At 34.9% G+C, this 19,743-nt stretch overlaps 1 protein-coding gene across 2 annotated transcripts in view; it reads right to left on the reverse strand.

The window, feature by feature from the left end:
- The window catches only part of FAF1 (Fas associated factor 1), a 377,081-nt gene that overhangs the window by 98,096 nt on the left and 259,242 nt on the right, over positions 1-19,743 (reverse strand). For both annotated transcript variants that reach the window (XM_011367679.2, XM_023535057.1), the window contains exon 13: positions 15,175-15,329. In XM_011367679.2, coding sequence (XP_011365981.1) covers positions 15,175-15,329 — 155 coding nt within the window. The remainder of the gene's footprint in view (positions 1-15,174; positions 15,330-19,743) is intronic.

Below are 19,743 nucleotides of genomic sequence, written 5' to 3' on the forward strand. Positions count from 1 at the left end.
TTTTTTAATTATAAAATATTTTAATAAATCAAACAACCTACTTATCATAGACCTATTTGAGGAGGGGGAATAATGAGTTGCTTAATCAATCCCCAAAACCAAAAGCTAAAGTGACAAATTTGAAGAGACAAAGAACAAATGCCATCACTAAGGGTAAAAGGAGGGAGAGGAGAAGGGTTGAGAAAATGAATTAAAGAAAATGGTTAATCACAAATCTGGTATAATAAAGCAACACATTTGTTCCTGGGGGAATGGAGGAGTTGGGAAGTGAGAAGTCTCAAACTTTGGCCTTGGTAAAGAAACAAATATAATTAGTAGCTCATATTCACCAGTTCTTGCTATTAGAATTAGAAATCTAAGATAAAATTTTATCTTTAAATCTAAAGTTCGGGAAGAAAAATAAACAGAACATCTGATGGCTAGCATATATTAATCATTAGTAAAATTTTCAGTCTCGTGTTCACTTTGGCAGTACATATACTAAAAAAATTTTCAGTCTCTGGAGCATAAATCTTTTCTAACTTGCTAATGGAAATCAGGATTACTAATAAATCAGATATGAGAAAAAGTAATCTCATTTTAATTCGAAATAGGATATAGTTTAGTTTCTTCAATCAAAGTCATAATTACATAAGTCACTGACTTTTACATAAGTTGTACTTCAATATAAAATATATATACCAAAAGAAACATAGCAATTAAGTGGGAAGGCGATGGAATTCCACAAACATTTACTACTTCTTACCCTAGATAATGTAAAAGAAGGCATGTTTGATAAAAAATGGATGCCACAAAACTGTGTGAGACTTCCTTATTATTACGTTTCAGTGTAACTTCTATAAATTTAAAGGAGCCTCAGATGTAAAGTGGGAATAATACTTATCTTTAAAACACTTATATTCTTGTATGATACAGAAAGCACTCGGAATTGTGTTTAGAATATGGCAGGCCCTTAAAATTGGTAGCTATTTTATTATTATTAATTGTACGATGACATTTAACATTTTATCATAATTACTTTCAGGATTAAAATGATAGCTTATACTTATGGGCCAACACTGAAAGATTTTTTGCATAGTAAGATTTAGCATCAAAGAACTGATGACTAAACAAAACAGTCATTGGTTTTATTTTCATTTAGAGAATGAAAAGGCAGGTATTGATATTTGGAAAATAAGAAAATACAATTACAGATGTTGCAGCTGTGTAAGAGTTTACTGAGCAGAAGAAACTCATGTTCAACTGTGCTACAGGACTTCTCAGTATTACCCAATACTCTGAGGCAAGTTTTTTGTATATCCTTTCTTAGGGGCAGCTGCTAACTTTTTATTACTCCTTTTGTAGCCACTTTGTTTTAAGGAGGCTCTTCCCTTTGAAACAGACCAAACTAGTATTTTTTTGCTATTGTAATAAGCCTTATTTCTTACATATATTCATCCACATGTCCAGAGTTTGTTCAATCATATTTATGTCCCTGGGTAGGAAAACCAGAAGATGAGATAAAAGACCTTAGAGATCATTTACCTATTTGCCAACTGACAATTCTTTCTTATCCTTTCCCCTTTAACAGGGAAATTAAAGTTAAGGCCCTTTAATGTGTAAAGTGAGACTTATCGAACTATTAGTACTGTCAGGCATAATACAAACCAGGCCCCAGAGAATTTTGTCTCCTACAACATCATTTCCACCAGTCTGCATACCCATCCCACTGTCCAGATCACTTTTGGAGGTCCCATTAGGAATGATCTTCAGCACTCCTGGCACGTGCCCCTTTGTCCTTTGACAGTGGCTTTGATTTTTGGAAACAGTCCTAAATCTTTGGTTCAAATTGAGTTAGGTAAACAAAGTACATGGGGGACACTGACTATTCATGCAGTGATCTTGAAAATTTCATGGACTAGGAATCACCTACATTTTTTTTTTTTTTTTTAAAGGCAAGTCCCTCGGCCCCATTCCTTCAGATTCTGATTCAATAAATCTGGGGTAAGGCCCAGGAAACAGCCTTTTTAATAAGCTGCCAACCCCACCCCAGGTGATTCTGATGCAAGTGGTTAATAGACCACACTTCGAGAAACCCTGCTTTCAAGACACATCTGTTTTCCTGAGAAGGCTTTATGTTGTGTCTGAAGGAGTTTTTAAAGAAGTTATCGTCAAAATGTTTTGGGCAATGGCAGCTTCACTAGACCAAGGGTCTAATCTGAGGTGGTTACATGCTGAAGATGTTAATTCTCACCTGCTTCACTTGTATAGATGAGCTGTAATCAGATGTGAGACAAATAAATACCTCTAAAGTCTGTGAGCTCCAGAAGATGGAGGAAAAAAACATAGCAGGGAAGGGGAGGTTGCAATATAAAATAAGTAATCAGGGAAAGTCTCACTGAAAAGTTGATATTTGATCAAGAACTCAAAGTGGTGAAGGAAAAAGGGAAACACACACCTATAGGAAGAGAATTCCAGGCAGTGAGAACAGCATATACAAAGCCCTTATAGTTGGAAAGTATCTAGCATATTTAAAAGGTAACAAGGTTAGTATAGCAGAGCAGCATAAAGCATACAAGTAAAAATTAGTAATTTTGACTATTTCTACATGGTAATAAACACCATAACAAGGCCAAAAGATTAATGATGAACGGGGGAAAATTCTGAATTTCAAACCATAGAAAAGGGGCTAATTTCCCTAACATATAAAGAACTCTTACAAAACAATAAGGAAAAGATCAGCAAAAAATATATAAAGACGGCTTCCAGAAATGGAAACAGTAATAGCTCAGAAACATGTGAAAAGATACTGAAAGTAACTCAGAATGAGTTAACTCCTAATAAAGCTACATTAAGAAACCATTTGTTATCTGTCATGTTAGTAAAGATAAAACAAAAAACAAACAAAAAACTTGGTAATACCTTGCTTTGGCAAGGTTACAGGGAAACAGGCACTACATATACTACTAGTAGGAGTGAAATTGGTACCAACTCCCTTGAGAGCAATTTGTCAATATCTATTAAAATTAAAGATGCACATATATTTTTAAACTAGCACTCCTACATCTGGAAATTTAGTGTATAGATATATTTCCATGTGGAAATCACCTATGTGCACAGTGAATCACTGTGGGCTTATAACAGCAGAATATAGGACATAATTCAAATATCCACCAAGTAGAAATTATTGCAAGTAGCATAATTTTGTGGGAAGAGCAAAGATTTTGTGGAGTCAAAACAAATCTGATTTTGTCACTTACTGGTTGTTTCTTTGGGAAACTAGTTGTTTCTTAGTTTTCTCATCTATAAGATGAAGATAATGATACTTACTTTTAGAACTGGTCTGTGGATTAATAAATATTAGTTTTCTTCCTCCCTTTTATGTGTTTCAGAGTCAAAGTTGGTTTTTCCTTTTTCCCCTCTCCCCCTCGAAACCTTAAGGATATGGCAAAATGGTTACTAAAATAAGTTATAACAGCAATCTCAGATTCGTATCTTTAAATAAGGAGTTATGCTTAGCACCGTGCTTGGCACTGTATATTATTGTATAACTTCTACAGTATATATCAATATCACCATAAGATAAAATCATGCCCCATTCTAGGATAGAGACTTGAAATAAAGATAGATATTTTTTCATGTTGTCATGTTCTCTGATTTTTTCCAGCTGCAAAATTTGGAAACTTTGTGATTTTATTATTAATAAAAAATTTTCAGCATTTATTGATTTCAGAGTTAGTTGGTTTCTCTTGGAACCTTGGCATTTCCTTATGTATTCGAAAAGAACTATCATTCTAATTGATATAAAAATGTGGGAGAGCGTTAGTAGAAATCTCATACATAAGACGAACGTCTTTAAAAGATAAATGACCAACAGCACAGAACATTAGCACTTCAGTCACTCATCAAAGCTTTCCAGCAAGAATCGATTACAACCCAGCACTCAACAAAGGCTCACTTGAGACAGCTGATGTTTGACAGAGTTGAATGAACACACTGACTATGCAGGCTTTTCCTCTAAGCTGTATACCTGTTATGAGTTAGATCATCAAAAAGAAATATTTAAGGACATATCATCTAAGCTTCCTAAAGAATACTGTTACTGAAAAAAGGATTTAATACAAAGCTCTCTGCTTTTATAGGGGATTGATATAAGAAATAATCTGTTTAAAATAATCTGTCTGATGTAAAACAACAGTAGAAAATAATTGTCTATTATGTTACTTAATGAATCTCACATAGAAAATCATGAAATAAAATTCTCCTTTGAATTCACTGCCAGGAAATCTTGAGATGAACGACTTCCTTTTATGAGACAATGAGACCTATAAATGATAAACTATAAACTCTAGGGTACAGTACCTGGCACATAATAGAATTTCAATAAATATATATTGGATGAATAAATGCATAAATGAGTATATGCCTATCACATTTCCCTTTTTCTCCTCAGCTGACAGAATTACAGAGCTGAATTCAGTGTTTGTGTACAAAAGTTAAGTCAACCCAGGTGTTTATAAATACTCATTATTTGACACTTTTAATTGGTTTTCCTCTGATTTTATTTTTTTTATATTCCTGTTTATTATGGTATGTATTCTTAGGTAGCTATTATATCTACTTTTAAGGACAATAATAAATGCTAAATGGAAAAAATAGACAAAAATATATATACAGGAAAGAAAATAAGAGGAGCAAGAATGTTTTTCCAATTCAAGTCAGTATATACATAATGCTTAATGAATACTTTATTGGATAAAGAAATGGATAGGCAGTAGAATAAATGGCACAGTAAGAAGCTAGAATGAATGATAGAAATTACTATCATCTGAGAAATCTGCATCATTAAAGACAAATATAAACCTTGATTTTCAAAAAGTACAGGCCAGTAAACTTGACCTCAGTCTCTTACAAAATCTAGAGAGGTCACTTAGACAAATGCTGTATGAAAACTTAGAAAGAACACAGTAGTTTTGACTAGGAGGCAGCACAAGTTATGAAGAACACAACAAGCCCAAAGAGCCACAAGGTTACGAGGCTGAGAACTCATGAGCATTCCATAAGCTTCAACTATCTAGAATTCAGTAAGGTGTATGATAAGGTGTCTCAAAGTCTCCTTCAAGATAAGATTCAGAAATATAGGTTAAGTCAAATAAACTCTTTGTCACCAGGAAATTGAACCTGTAGAGTGCTACCAAACTGAGAGCGGTCTCAAACAGTTAACATTTAGCTTTGTCCTGTCAACATTTTCACAAATGTCTGTGATAAAGAAATCAAATACACACACACACACACACACACACACACACACACACAAATACATTGAGCATTCACTCACTCAGTGCCCAACTTTTGAAAAATCAATTATCCCAGTTAATTCTAAAAACAACTCTGAGGAATGTGGTTTTGATTTCCCTTTTCCAATACAGAAACTGCAACTTAAAGGGTTTAAGCAACTTGCCCAATGTCACTAAGGTGGCCTAGTGGCATAGCTAGAATTCCAATCCTAGTCTGACTAAAACTAAAGCTTATTCATACTCTTAACCAGTATGCTGTCTGCATTCTTATAACACTCGATGAATAATTACTGAGTGTTATAGTAAAAAATAAAAGTAAAAAAGATCAATGCAATTCTTGCCCTTATGAAGCTTATATTCTAGTGAAAGAATTAGAAAACTTTTTAAATAAGTAAAAGTAATGGCTTACTGTGAAAAGTTCTAGGAGAGTACTATAAAAGAGAATTATGGCGGAGAAGCTTTCTCTAGAAAGGTTCATCATGACTTTTGGAAGAGGAGACATTTGAATTGAGACCTGAAGAACAGAAAATTAAGGTCATTTCTGTCTGATGACTTCTGTTTCCTCAATCAGCTAGTGAGGGCAGCTGGGGAGGGGAGTAGAGAGGGATGTGAAGTGTTTCATGAATGAAGAGTAGTATGAAACAGACATCTCACCTAAGGAACGAAAACTAACTGGAGAATCACATGTAGGCTTACCCAGTATTATTGTGTATTTATTTGAAGTTTATTTTTTTAAAACTCAATGTGATTTTCTCCAGCAGTGTTCAACTGCAAGTGAAAGGGAATAGTTGGGTTCAACAAAGTGAGTGCAACGGAGGAAAACAGAGGTGAGGGAGTTTAATCTATTATAGGAAGTGATAATGATGGACCTTGAAACCTAAATAGGACAAGGAGGGAAATGAAGACTGGAGACAGGAAAGGTGAATGAAGTAAAGTGGTGGGGGAGTCAATAGACTGGATGGCACGATGAGAGCAAAACGTTTAGCCCTGGTGATACTTGACCAAGTAAGTAAGACGGGAAGTACTGGTCAGAGCCAGATGTTTGAAATCAAAATTTATGAAGTGTCATATTTCCTACTGATGACCACATCTAAGTGTGGTAAATAAGGAGAAGAAGAAAATTTTTCTGGAGTTGGACATGTCTAGGAACTGAGAGGATTATCAAGAATGATACAGGAGTAGAGATGATAAGGAGTTAAGGTATCATTTATGAGTGATGAAATTTGGGAGAGTTAAAAGAATCTGAACTTCAAAAGATCTTGTCAATCAAATGCATTGGTAGAGACAGAAAGAAATCCGGTTTAATAACTCAGAACACAGTTCATTCTGGGCAGCACCATACCTGAAAACTGGTAGGATGTCTTAGTTGCCTACCTGAGTTCAATAGGAAGCAATAATAAATTAGAGAACAGAACTGAGCCTAGTACCAGAAGAACCTTTCCTGGAGCACTATGCTCGATTCTGGGCACCTTTAGAATGGGAACAATGGAAAGAAATAAATATACTTGGTAAGAAAAGGGAAGAAAACTAGGACAAACGAGATAGCAGTAGTTAAAGTGATACAAGACTATAATGCACAAGAGAAGTTAGGCTTATTCCAGGTAATTTCAAGGTCAAAACTAGAACCAAAGGGAGAAAGTTGCAGAAGCTCTCCACAGGAAGAAGCACTATAGCAAAAACCTTTTCGAGCTTTTCCGGCAGCTCAAAAGCATACTGTTTTTTTAAGCTTTCATTTCTGTCCTCAGCAGTATTCAGGTAGAGAGTGTAGTAACATCAGTTAAGCATATCACAAGCACACCTCAGAGATACTGCGGGTTCAGTTCCAGACCTCTACCTTACACTCCAATCTCAGACTAACAGATATTTCCTCTTTCAATTTCTGGTGGTTTGTTTAGCAGATAAGATCATTAAGATTATTGGGCACGAAAACCTCTTTGAGTATCTATTTAGACTGACAGGTAATTACTGGAAAAGTGTCAAAGCAACCAATTTCCATAGGTGGTTTTATATGACTGAACTAAAATGTTTCTTTTATTTCTCTGAGTGTTTTACTAACAGTATTTTGGAAGAAATGTGCTACTGATTTAAATGGCATGAGTAATATGATAAGTAAAATTTCTTCAGAAACAACCATGAATATAAAAATTAATAACGCTGATCAAGCAGATAAAATAAATAAATCTCTGGAGATCTTTCCAATTTCAAGCAAGAAGAAAAGCTAAAGACATGATGGGGCATATTACTTTTTTTAAGAAAAAAGATATTACTTATTTTTAGAATTTGTTTCATTAGATAACTCACGTTTTGTAATCTATATAAATGCTGAATCAAGTACCTCTGGCAGTCATGTTTATTTGAATTTGTACATTCTAGAATAGTAGGATAACTAGCTACTGGGAGTGATCCTTTGCACATAACTACACAGGAGTACAGAAGCCACAGAACAAGAAAGGATCTGGCAACAGAGCACAAAGAAGCAAAGTCCTGGTATTAAGCTCAAACTTTGTGTATCTTGAGAAGGCAATGATTCTCTTAATTCTGTGATTCTCACAATCAAGATACCTAGAATACTCAAAGCACAGAGTATTTAGAAGACCAAGGACAATACCAATGGAGTAACAAGAAAGGTCTAGTGCATGAGAAAAATAAAATTTGATTAAAAAATTTACAATGCTGTTCTTTTGTTTTTGTTTATTACATTAATGTTGAGGAAAAAATATTTTTACACAAATTCTTGATTCTGGTACAATGCATATATTATCAGGCAGTTATGACTATAGTACTTGGTAGTAGTGTGGAAAGTACCGCAGCAGAGTAAAAAGGCTTGGAAACTGGTGATTTAAAATGACCTCAAAGAACATTTTTTAAAAGATAATCATCTATTTTAAAGAGAGTAAGGAATGTATTATAAACAGTTTAGCCATCGTCTATATACAGATTGTCTTACTCTCAATCATAAGAGGCCATCACCTTTTATCCTTTCCCTCTTTCCCTTCCTTTCAGTACTATTAGGAAACTATTCACAAGTGCACCCTTGGACAATGCTGAGCAGTAATTATGACTTGCTGACAAAGAGATATGAACAATTACAGAGCCCATTTTGAAACCCTACACTAATAAAGTCATTAGATGCTGCCCTTGCCATGATCCTTCTAAAAGCTTCTGAAGTTACAAGAACACACGGCATTGTTTGCAGGGACAATTGCTGCTGGCAGAACGCAAACCTTGAGTTAAACCATGCTGCAAATTGATCTTGACATTCTGTTAAGACTGCCACTAAAAATCAAAAGCAGAGGAGAAAAGGAGAAAATGAGTGGGTAGGATGTAATCATGGAACAGGAGGGGTTCCTCCTCACCTTCTCTCCTCCCTCTTCAGAAAACAAACCAGAGAGAAAATGACAAACTCTCCTGGTGTTTTGGAACCTTTATTTTAAAGTATTAATTAAGCCCTTGACCTGGGATGTTTAGGATGACAATACATTTCCTTTAAAAGTACTGGAAGAAAAATGTAGCACGAAGGGAATAAAGAAGTTTGGGGAAAATCATTGGAAGTCAGACACTGAAGTCTCCCTGGAAATCTTAGTTCCCTGACCACAACATGTCCATCTGTTTTTGTTTTTTTTTCAGCTACTTCTGCAGAATCCATATTTGTTCCTAGGGTAGCAGCTGGGAATTAACACTTCTTGTGTCTCCCACGCAGACCCCACACCTGGGTTATATTGCTGGATTAAATGGGAGGGCAGAGTTAGAGTAACATGGTCAGCTAGGCTCCAGCCAGGCATGAGCCACTGACTAGTTTGGAATTAAGGATAAGTCACTGTGGATATGACTAATTACTGAGGTGGAAAGTGCAGGTGAAGACAGCCTACTTAATAAGATCTTTAAGTCAATTAACTCTTGCCAAATATTAAGTAATGCGGAAAACTATCATTGAATATTAAGGCTAACAAGTACCTGTCAGCACAGCAGCAGAAGTTTACAGTTACCTGAAATACTGCACCCAAGGGCATACGTTTAAAAGCTAATATTGACAGGCGATGGAATTCTGTCTGTGAACATTGGTACTAACTATATATACAAAATTTAACATAATGCTATGTACATGTTACATGCTACTTGTGTTATTGTCGACAATTCCTTGGGAACTGTTTGCAGGTACTCTGAACTGTGTTTAGAAATAATGTGCAATGCCCAATTTAACACGCTGTAGTATGTACACTGATGTACAAAACATTTGCACTTCTGGAACCTATGTATAAGCAACTCATTCTATGTATAAGCAACTCATAGCTGGCTAAGTACTCAGTTAGCATTATCCAACTGAATTCAATGTTTAAGTTTTCTAGAACTAGATAATCTAAACTAGTACCTATACTGGATGGGCTCATGGAGACATGTGCCTTGTTGGCCTTCCTGGTCAGAACCAGGTATACCCATTAATCCAATTATTACTGGTAATACTGGTGGTTCACTGTGCCATCTATGCTATGTGGTTTTCCATGATGAAGCAACTTCAGCCAGGAACCCACGGCTTAATAATGAAGGCACCATATGTACCAATGTTCACATGCACCCAGCAGGTGTCTAATAAATCGAATAGCAAGAGGCAAATAAATGCTTATTGTGCTAGTATTTTATATAGTGCTATCTATATTTAATTCTGATGGTGCCCAAATAGAATTTGCCTGGCTGCTGGGCATGTCTTACCATGTAGCTAGTCTAGCACTCTGGTCCTATGGACATGTTTACTTAATCAATGCCACCACCACAGCAGAAGGCTCAGAGTACCATCCCAGAATGACCCAATTTGAGAGGCCAGTTTGCCTCAGGGGTATCACAGAGACTTGGTGAGTCTGGGGAAGAAACATTGGAACCACTGGATGAACTCATCTAGGTTGGATTTCAAGCCTCTTTTCAGATGGCCTGTAGGTGCCCGGGACACATGAATATAGGCCACAGTATTCTTGGGTGCTACTACAGAAGACATGGTACCAGTCATGGTCAGTAGAAGGCATGGCACCCAGTCTGGACATTTTTAGTTCATTCTGCAAGGAGAATGAATTTTTGCTTTATTAATCCCATTAATGACCATGGAGGAAGGATTACACAATTAGAAGGCTACAGCATTTTCAATGCTCTTTCCACTGCCCAAGCTGGTTTTTCCTTTTTTTTTTTCCTTCTTCAACAAGCCTATTAGAGATTGTTTGTTTATTTATCACTATAACACTTACTTTTAAAAAGGCACTGTGTAACACATTGAGATTATAGACAAAGCTCCCTTGGGGAGCTGACAACCTAGCAGGAAGACAGACAATAACCACACAATGTAATAAGTGCCATCAATACAAGTTAGTATAGGGATACTATGGGAGCATATGGAATGTGCATTTTAACCCAGAAGGAGGTAAGAGAAGGATAGAGAGAGGCAAGGCTTCTGAGAAGTGATATCCGTTCTGAATTTTAAAAAATTATTCTTTCATAGCCCAAGTATTCATTCACTATAAATATATTATGCTAAAAAATATTTTTATTGTATTAGTTAAATTCATGATCGTTTTCTATATGTTGCACATCCAAAAGAGAATCTGATCTCTGTTCCACTGTTTGCCTGTAAGCATATGCCAATACTGGGATGAATCATTAACAAACAATTTCTTGGAATCTGTCCATCCCAGTTGGTTGACCCTACTCCTCACTCTGGTTCAGACCAGATAGGAATATATTAGCTGGTCAGATTCTTCTATTTTTTTCTCTCCTCCACAATTATGTAAACCACTGACCCTTCATTTAGATACCTAATAATGAGGTTTAAAATACCAATATCCTTTTGTAAGAATAGCAAATATCTGCGACCCAATAAACTAGGAATGTTGCTAATAAAAAAATCTCTCTCTCAAAAAAAACGTAAAATTCTGATTTCATCTTTCTGTGTGTCTTCTCTTTCAAGTCCTTCTCTGGGCCCCTCAGGAAGAGTAACTCACTAGAAAGTTCATTTATACTCTCAAAGCACCTTGTACATATTCCATATTACATATTAGCTCTTATGTCTGTCTTGCCTACTAGACTAAAAGTGTTTTGAGCATTATCACTGTATCTTTTTCAACTTTTCATCTTCAGTACACAGCACCATTCCTGGTTCATATTAAACATTCAGTGAATGTTTACTCAATGAATAAACATGAAGGAAATATACCTTTCTTAAGATATTTTTTAGCCACTTCCAAAAGTGGTTTATTTGTAGGACCTCCTTGTTTACTAATATCTACCTGTTTTTAGCTCTTTCATCTCTTTCATTTACAAGATTCATTACTGAATCCAAGTTCTTTCAGGATCACTGTTCAGATAGATATTTAGAAATTATATCCTCCGGCACCCCTCAAGTCTAACAAGGGCTTTCTGCTGACTGCTTGAAGAAACAATGGCCTTGAAATCCAACTAGATATGGCATCCAACAAGACTGTACAGAGTTTTCCAAGAAAGAAACCTTCATTTCAATATATGATACTGAAATTATAAGAGCATTCTTAGGTGGAAGTGGATATAATACATTCATCTGCCAAATGCTTATTGAATTTCTTTCTCCTAAAATTTTGTGAAAGGCCTTGTTTAATGAGACAAATAAAATGAATAAGCCCTTCCAGAAGATTATAATTTAGTGAGCATGTACAATGTAATAATCATTACATAATCATTACAACTAAAGTCTGATGTCTCAGTTCACATTTGGAAAATTCCAAGATCAACCTAAAAATTATCCTAATGCATTTTATATGAATGTAGGTTGGTTAACTTAAATATTCAGCTTAGAAAGTTATTAGAATCATTTTGGAGGTGGGAAATACAAACCATCAACATCACAGGGATATATAACAGTGACATTCCATAGAAATCTGTTTCTTTTTTTTTCTCGTTTATTAGTGAAATGAAATTTAACTTATAAAACAACTGACATTCTAGCAACCCTACCAAAGTATTCACTTAGTTCAATATCCTTCACTTGTCTTTTACATACATGAGAGATTCACAGTAAACTGTGGAGGATTAATGCTTCTGTAGGTGTAATCAGAGTATTTCTCAAGCAAAAGTAAATTTGCTTGGCAAGTCCCTTCCTATTTTGGGCATGAATGTCCTCCAGCTATCATATTAGGGGTAGTCCCAGAAACCCACTAAGAAAGCATCTAGACTAAATAGCTTACAGGCTCAGAAGTCTCTAAATTTATATGCTTAATTTCAATTAGGATAGCCAGATATGGGACTAGACAAACCATCTACCAGAAATTTATTTCCAAACTTTATATGTCATTAAAAAAATCACAGTTAAAAGAAAACAAGAGTAATCTTATTTGTGATGCCGTGAAATCTCTTCTAAATTTCCACATACTAATCTGTCCCATTTTAACTCTCTGGTAATAGGCAAATGATGGCACAATAACTTTTGATACATAGCCTACTGTACAATAAATATTAGTGCAGCAGTCTTCTACTGAATTGAGAGTAAATGTTTGAGGTTTTGTTACTCAGGTTTTGTTAATAGCATCAAATGAATGACGCCATCAATTTTCATGGCAGATACCTTTGGATAAATGTGATGATAAAAATCCAAGAGAGATCATAGAAATGTAATTCAATTAAACAATTTTATTTAGGTGGATCTATGATAGGTTGTAAGAAAACTGTGGCTAAGCTAAACTCTCTTCTGGGGGGCAATAAATAAGCCTAATTAATTAATTCTCTTATAAGTTTATATATTAAAAGAAAATAAACTTTTACACTCTTTTAGGAATATGCCATTCCAATGAAACTTCATCTGTGTTTGTAACATATTTTTTCTCATTTGCCTTAACAGTAATAATGAGGAGCTATACACGAAAAGTAGCTACACAATTCTGTTACTTTGTAGAGAAATGTAATACCTTACCTTAAAATAGTTTTTAATTTATAATATGGATAGAATTTGATTTTGGATAAAGATGTCGAGTATCTTAAATTCCAGAAATTATTACATTCTCTTTCTCAGCATTGCCCTGCTTGTTCCTATAAATGTTTATTAAATCAAATTCCTAGATATTTCTATTTTCAATCTTTAATATCACTTCTTTTTATTTTTATGACATTTACTTAATAATGGGATGCCACATTTTAAGAAATGTAGACTGAAATATCCTATCATACTTCATTGTCGGTCCAGCAATTCATTGAGAAATAGCTCTAAAGCCTTAAACAAGGGCTTTATTTTGTGTTTTAAAAAAGTGTCATAAGGAGTTAATAGGACACAGCTGTACTGGCTCTTTCTAATAAGCAGCTTCTGTCGCTTTGGTCACCACAGGTGTCTCTGTAACCTGCAAACTCTTATTACTAGTGTATCAAAGTTGTGCTACTTAACAGACTTCTTTAGTAAAACATAACAAAGCAATTACATGGCTGTTGATTGCCAGTCATAAAAAAAAAAACCCCTCAAACACTGTTTTTCAAAAGAAACTACACTGCAATTTTTTGTCATTGTAAAATAAAAGGAACTAAGGAATTAAATGGAGGATAGAACAAAATAACAGCAGGTAGCCCGCTGAACTTAGCCACTACAGATGGTTTAGAAATAGTGTTTCCTTCTCCATCAAGTTGTGGATAAAAGGAAAGGAGGAGATTCCTTACTGCCAATGAATGGCAAAAGATTTAGCCAAGTCTCCAGCCTATGTATTTTGCCTCATGAAAGACCTTCGATGCTGCATTTTTATCTGTTTTTGGCACTGCTTTTCATCACCTTTAACTGAGTGTGAATAATAGTCTGATTTAATTTAAACAAATACAGGTGCTAAAGGTTCTTTATTTATGTATAACAGGGAACATTTCCAAGGCAGAACGAAGTCATCCTATGAAATTTCCTAACCATTTGCTTAAAGAAATGAAGTATTAGATGAAGAAATTGCTTCAACATTCTTTTGCTTCACATTTAAGGAAAGACTCATCTTTCTTTTTGGATTCAGATTACATAAAACAAAGTCTGAATGATGAGCAAAAATTCAGTGAGCCATGAAATAATAAAAAGACAATTCAGATGATTTAATTTCTAATTGTTCTATAATCATTTAAATTAGGTAACTACAACAGGCTTGCCTTGAAATGAATTAATTTAATCTCTGTTCATAAACCAGTAGCCTGTGATTATGATTGTGTTAACACACCCAAAGTAGCATCATGGGATGTTATGGCTGGCCACATGTATAATTAAACATTATGAAATATATTTCAGATGGAAAATGGAAATAGGTAAAATATAAAGAATTATTCATCACTTACAGATATTATGATTAACAAACTAAGCAAATTCATCCTGACAGCTAGGAAAGGGATTTTTTCCTATTGAGAATATGGATGTGTGCAAAAGAATGTGTGCAATAAAGCGATTACATCAATTAGCATATGCTAGAGTTAAGCTATTACCAACTCCCCTGGACTGGTCCAGAATGTCCTGCCTTCTTCACTGGAATTATTAAAAAATAAACTTACTACTAGGATTATATGTTAGACTTCCCTTGCCTTTTCAGAATATTATTAAAAACACACTTTTCTCTAAATGTTCAACAACATATTACAACATTAGAAAGTACAGTACACAGAAATGTAGTATATATCTCTCTTATTGCAAAAAATTGAGAACAATGTATTTTGGTTTTGGTTTTTGGGTTATTCCTAAATTTAAGAAATCTTTATCAGTTTGGGAATTCATAATGGTAAATAACTGCATATGTTAGCTACAATGAATAGCTTTTATCTAATTAAATATAATAGCAGAAAATTGAATGCTGAGGATGAAAATGTTTATGATGAGAAGAAACCAAATACAATGATGACTTTTTTAAACAACGGAAGCCCAACTATAACTTGTGAACAACAATATTACCTTGCTCTGTTGGCATCTTTTGTCAGATCCCAAGCCCAGGTTATAAAATTTTGACTCAGATAAGAAACAATAGATTCAGCACAAAGCATTTGTGAGCAGAACACGTTGGTTAATACACTTTCATCATGATGGAGGTAGATAGCAAGGAGCTTTCTCTGAAAAGAGAAGAAAAGACTGATGAATTAAAATATCCATGAATGTAAAATTTCTTGAGTCAATATACATTGAAGACAAAAATTAAATGCTATTCCCTAAATAGAGTAATTGACACTTAGAGTTCCTAAAGCATTTACTAATATGAATAAATTTACTTCCTTACACGCTAAAGAGGGTAGGGTGATTATATTCTATTTTACAAACCATGTCACAAATTCCTGTTTATATGTGCAAGCCTATTTCAAGCAGAAATTGCAACAGAATTGCATTTTCTATAAATAAAATAGATTTACCATTATTCACATTTAATATGTACTTTATATGTAAAAAAATTAATTTTGAAACCATTCAACTAAACAGAGAAAAAAAATACTGATTAAGCTTGGATGCCAAAATTGTCTTTTACATATTTTTAATGTTTTTAACCTGAACACTGAATAGTCTCTCTTCTACTTGAAAGGAATAGGTCTGAAATAAAGTTTTGTTTTAGTTCTACAGATAATTTCAAAGCCCTTAATGTGCTCCCAGATAGAAGTCCTTATTTAAGGACATGTAACATCTAATTGCCATTTAAAAGGATAGAAAAATGTTCATTTCACATGATTTCTTTCTAGTTTATATTTCAGAAAATTGTCCAATGTAGTTTCTCACATGGAATATTATTCTTTCCCTTTTGCCTGATAAAACTTCCTTTCAAAATGACATTTATTCTCTTAAAGGTATCCTCTGTCATAGTTTGGCATTTGATAAAATACCTGAAACTAAAAACTAAAATCGAGCAACATAAATTGCAACATATCAGCTTTGATAACAATGACAATTAAAGTTCCTAAATTGTTTTGACAAACTTCTTGGTGCTGCCTTGTAGAAGAGCTGAGTTTAAGAAGAGTCAGTTATCAGGAAATGGAAAGATAAAATTTTATGGTAAAGACAGTGTACAAACCAATCTCTGCAATTCTGGCAAAGGAAAATTTTAAGGAAGCTTAGTTAGGGTCTTTTCCCTTTACATTAAATAAGGATTTGATGATAAAAACTTGTGTGGAATACTAAATGAAAGAACATTCATAGAAAAATATAAGGTACATGTTGATGAACGGTTAATGAAGTGTGATGGACTTATCTGATGGAATTATCCAGATAAATAATCCGAATTATAATAATAAAAAAGTAATCATTAAAATATTTTCTTCAAAGGTGAACTTTGTACTAGATGAGCATAGCCAGAGGTACATATTAAGATACCAAAAGCATCTACTGTGAAGAGGAGAGCACAGTTACACACACATCATCTACTTTAGTCCCCAAAATAAACCTATAAAATAATGTTCTTAACTTTATTAGCATATGAAGAAAAATGGTTTAGAAAGGTGACTTGGTTCTAAATTCTACAACTAGTAAGTAGTATCTCTGGGACTGGAACCCAGATTGACTGACTCTAAGGCTAGTGTTCTTTCTTTGATAGTAGCAGGAAAATCAACCATACTACAGGCAAGGCTTAGTGTGCTCATAGACTATGAAAGTGCCAGACTGGCTACCACTCATACATCAATGCTTCAAGGGCCTCAGACACAGAATGTACTGGGAATATGCAGAGGATACCTATGTATAAGTAGTTCGGCTACTCCAACAGTAGCTGCTTACATGTGTCAGGTCATTTATTCATTCATTCAACAAGCTTTTGTTGAAATAAGCTTTGTGCCAGGCCCAGCTGGAAGCAGTGGTGATAAAATGGTGAATAAGAAAGACTAGGAGTTTCTTCATCTATGTTGAAATCTGCAGATAACAGGAGCTGGCATCTAGGAAGACTGTAATCAGATACATTGTTGTAGAGATACTTGTCTGTTAAATTCCTACTCATCCTTTAAGGCTCAAAGCAAATGCCTCAATGAAACTTTCCCTGATTCCCTTAGGCAGAGTTAAGAGCTTCCTTTTCTGGGCTTCTATCTCTTCTCGGTAGTATTATAATTGTTTACCAGTTTCCCCTCTAGACAAAGTCTCTCAAGTGTGAGGACTGGGTCTCTTTTCAGTCTTCTTTGCATCTCTAAGCTAGCATAGGTCTCAGCACGTTTTATCAAAGAAACTTGGATGCTGATTTCAACCACAGCTCCCTGGCAAAAAAGACACCAAACGGCAGAAGCAATGCCAAATCACTTTTAGTAAATGAATCTAGAAATGCGCTGTTTTAAGAAAAGGAATGTGAACCTGGCAGCACTAACAAATTCAGAGCTCTTCTTAGGAGCTCTCTAGCTGAATAGACAGAGGGATGTCAACCTCTAATTCTGCTTGATCGTATCTCAGCAACTACATTTAATGAGACACTGGGAACAAGAGAGCAGTCCACTTTTAAATCAGCATATTTCTAACCAAACAATGGCAATGGTTAAATCTTTAAAACGCCTATTTCTCTCAAGAACACTGCAATGGAACATTTAGACTTTGGGAAAGAGATTAGCGATTTACATTGCTATCTCACTGATTTAATTTAAATGCTCTTCCAAACCAAATACACATGTGCTGAAGAGGCTGGTAAGAAACCCAACATGCAAAGTTCCCTATAAGTACAGCCGACAGTGTTGACTGAAACTAAACTTGGAAATCCAGGGCACTAATGCACAATATCAAGCAATAAAACAGCATCTCTTTGGCAATATTTAATTTAAAAAAGAAGAAAGAGGCAGGCGAAGATCAGGCACTGTCTGTTTTGGAGGATCAACCATTCTGCATTTCAAAGCATTGGTCCCTGCAATATCCAGGTTACTGTGCTAGAATCTCGACTATTATATCGCAGTTGTGAGAGGGAGGGCAAAGATGTGTTTACTCAGTGATTAGGCCCTTAGAATAAGCCTCTAGCTCCTAGAGAGACAGCTCACCACTTATTCATTTGGGCCAATTCACAAAGCCTAGGAAGATTAAACATCCATGCTGAGAAGACAAGCGAATGCAGACGGTGAAAAAGAAATAAAAATTCTTTAAAAACTCTGAGATGACTTCATTATTTTTCCACAAGGAAACTTTAGGAAAGTGTTTAGTTAGAGAAAAACCCACATTGACCTCTCTCTAAACCCTTAATCTTTCCTTTGTGGTGGTATTGCTTTGTGGTAAGCTACTGGCTCGCCTCGCCCCTCTTTTCACTGGAATCTGAGAGAAAAAAGGCTCTGGAGAAACAGTTTTCGTTCCAGGGACACAAACCCCTGACACTGTTAAACATGAGATGCCAGGAAAACACACTTAAAAAAAAATATCTCTCTTTAAGCTCTAAACTGTGAGAAAGGAGATGATAAAAAGAGTGTCAGAAGAGGATCCTCAGGCTGGGGGTACTCCCATAGTAGCTTTCAAAAAGGGAAATAGAATAATCTTAAAATAATCTTTTCTCTCTAATTTAATAAACTTTCAACAAAAAAATTTCGCCTATTATTATGACAGTAATAATAAGCAAAATATAAAGACTCTTAATAATATGCAATGCTACTATATTTGGGCTACATAAATCTGATTAAATTACAGGCAGAGCTAACTAAATCTCTGACTCAAATTTCTGATTATTTTTTTGAGCTCAATTAAACATGGGCCAAAAATTGAGAACTGGGTTCAGCATATCAGAAAACTGCTTTTATGAAGAAAGGGCATCTAGTACATAGAAAAAGCATAAGAAAATGTTTTGTTTTCCATTACTATAACCATCTTTCCCTTTGGCCCATTAATAATTCAGTTCAATAACATTTGCAGAGTGCCTATGTGTTAGGCACTGAGAATATAAAGATGAATAAAACAAAGTTCCTTGGACCTCAAAGAGTTGGGGGGAGGGTATATATGAGGAAGCAAAGATTTAATTGCAGTACCATATGGTAAGGGGATGAGACTGGGGCATTAAAAACATTATATTTTATTTGTTCTTTCTAATTTGGCAGAAAGTGTGTAAGTCTGGTAGAGATGACAAAGGCAAGCAGCACAGCTCTACTCTTCTCAGACTCTTTCTTTGTGATCTAGGTTTTGGTAACACAATGTAAAGGAAAGTTTCCTGGTTTTAAAGGAACAGAAGACTGTGCTAAACCAGTTTTGACATTTACCAGCTGTGTGACAATGGGGGCAAGATGGCTATTGTAAGAAATGTAGATAAAGTAGGTGAAGTACCTATTTACAATGCCGTGCCCATAGTAGGTGTTGAATAAAATGTAGCTGTTAGGATGAAGATTCCATGCAAAATAAAGGATTTGAAAGCAATTCCAAGAGAAATGATAGTCACGAAAATGTATTAAAGATTATGCAGCTCCTTCAGTTCTCCTACTGGCAACATTTAAATCAAGGAACTAAGGTACAAGTTGATGCTTAGGAAACACCAAGCTGACAGCAACCAGTGTGACTTGGCTTTGAGCTACAGTAGCTATTGTATTTAGACACTTAGAATCACAGAAC

This window comes from Pteropus vampyrus, unplaced genomic scaffold (assembly GCF_000151845.1).
Source record: "Pteropus vampyrus isolate Shadow unplaced genomic scaffold, Pvam_2.0 Scaffold135, whole genome shotgun sequence".
Lineage (NCBI taxonomy): Eukaryota > Metazoa > Chordata > Mammalia > Chiroptera > Pteropodidae > Pteropus > Pteropus vampyrus.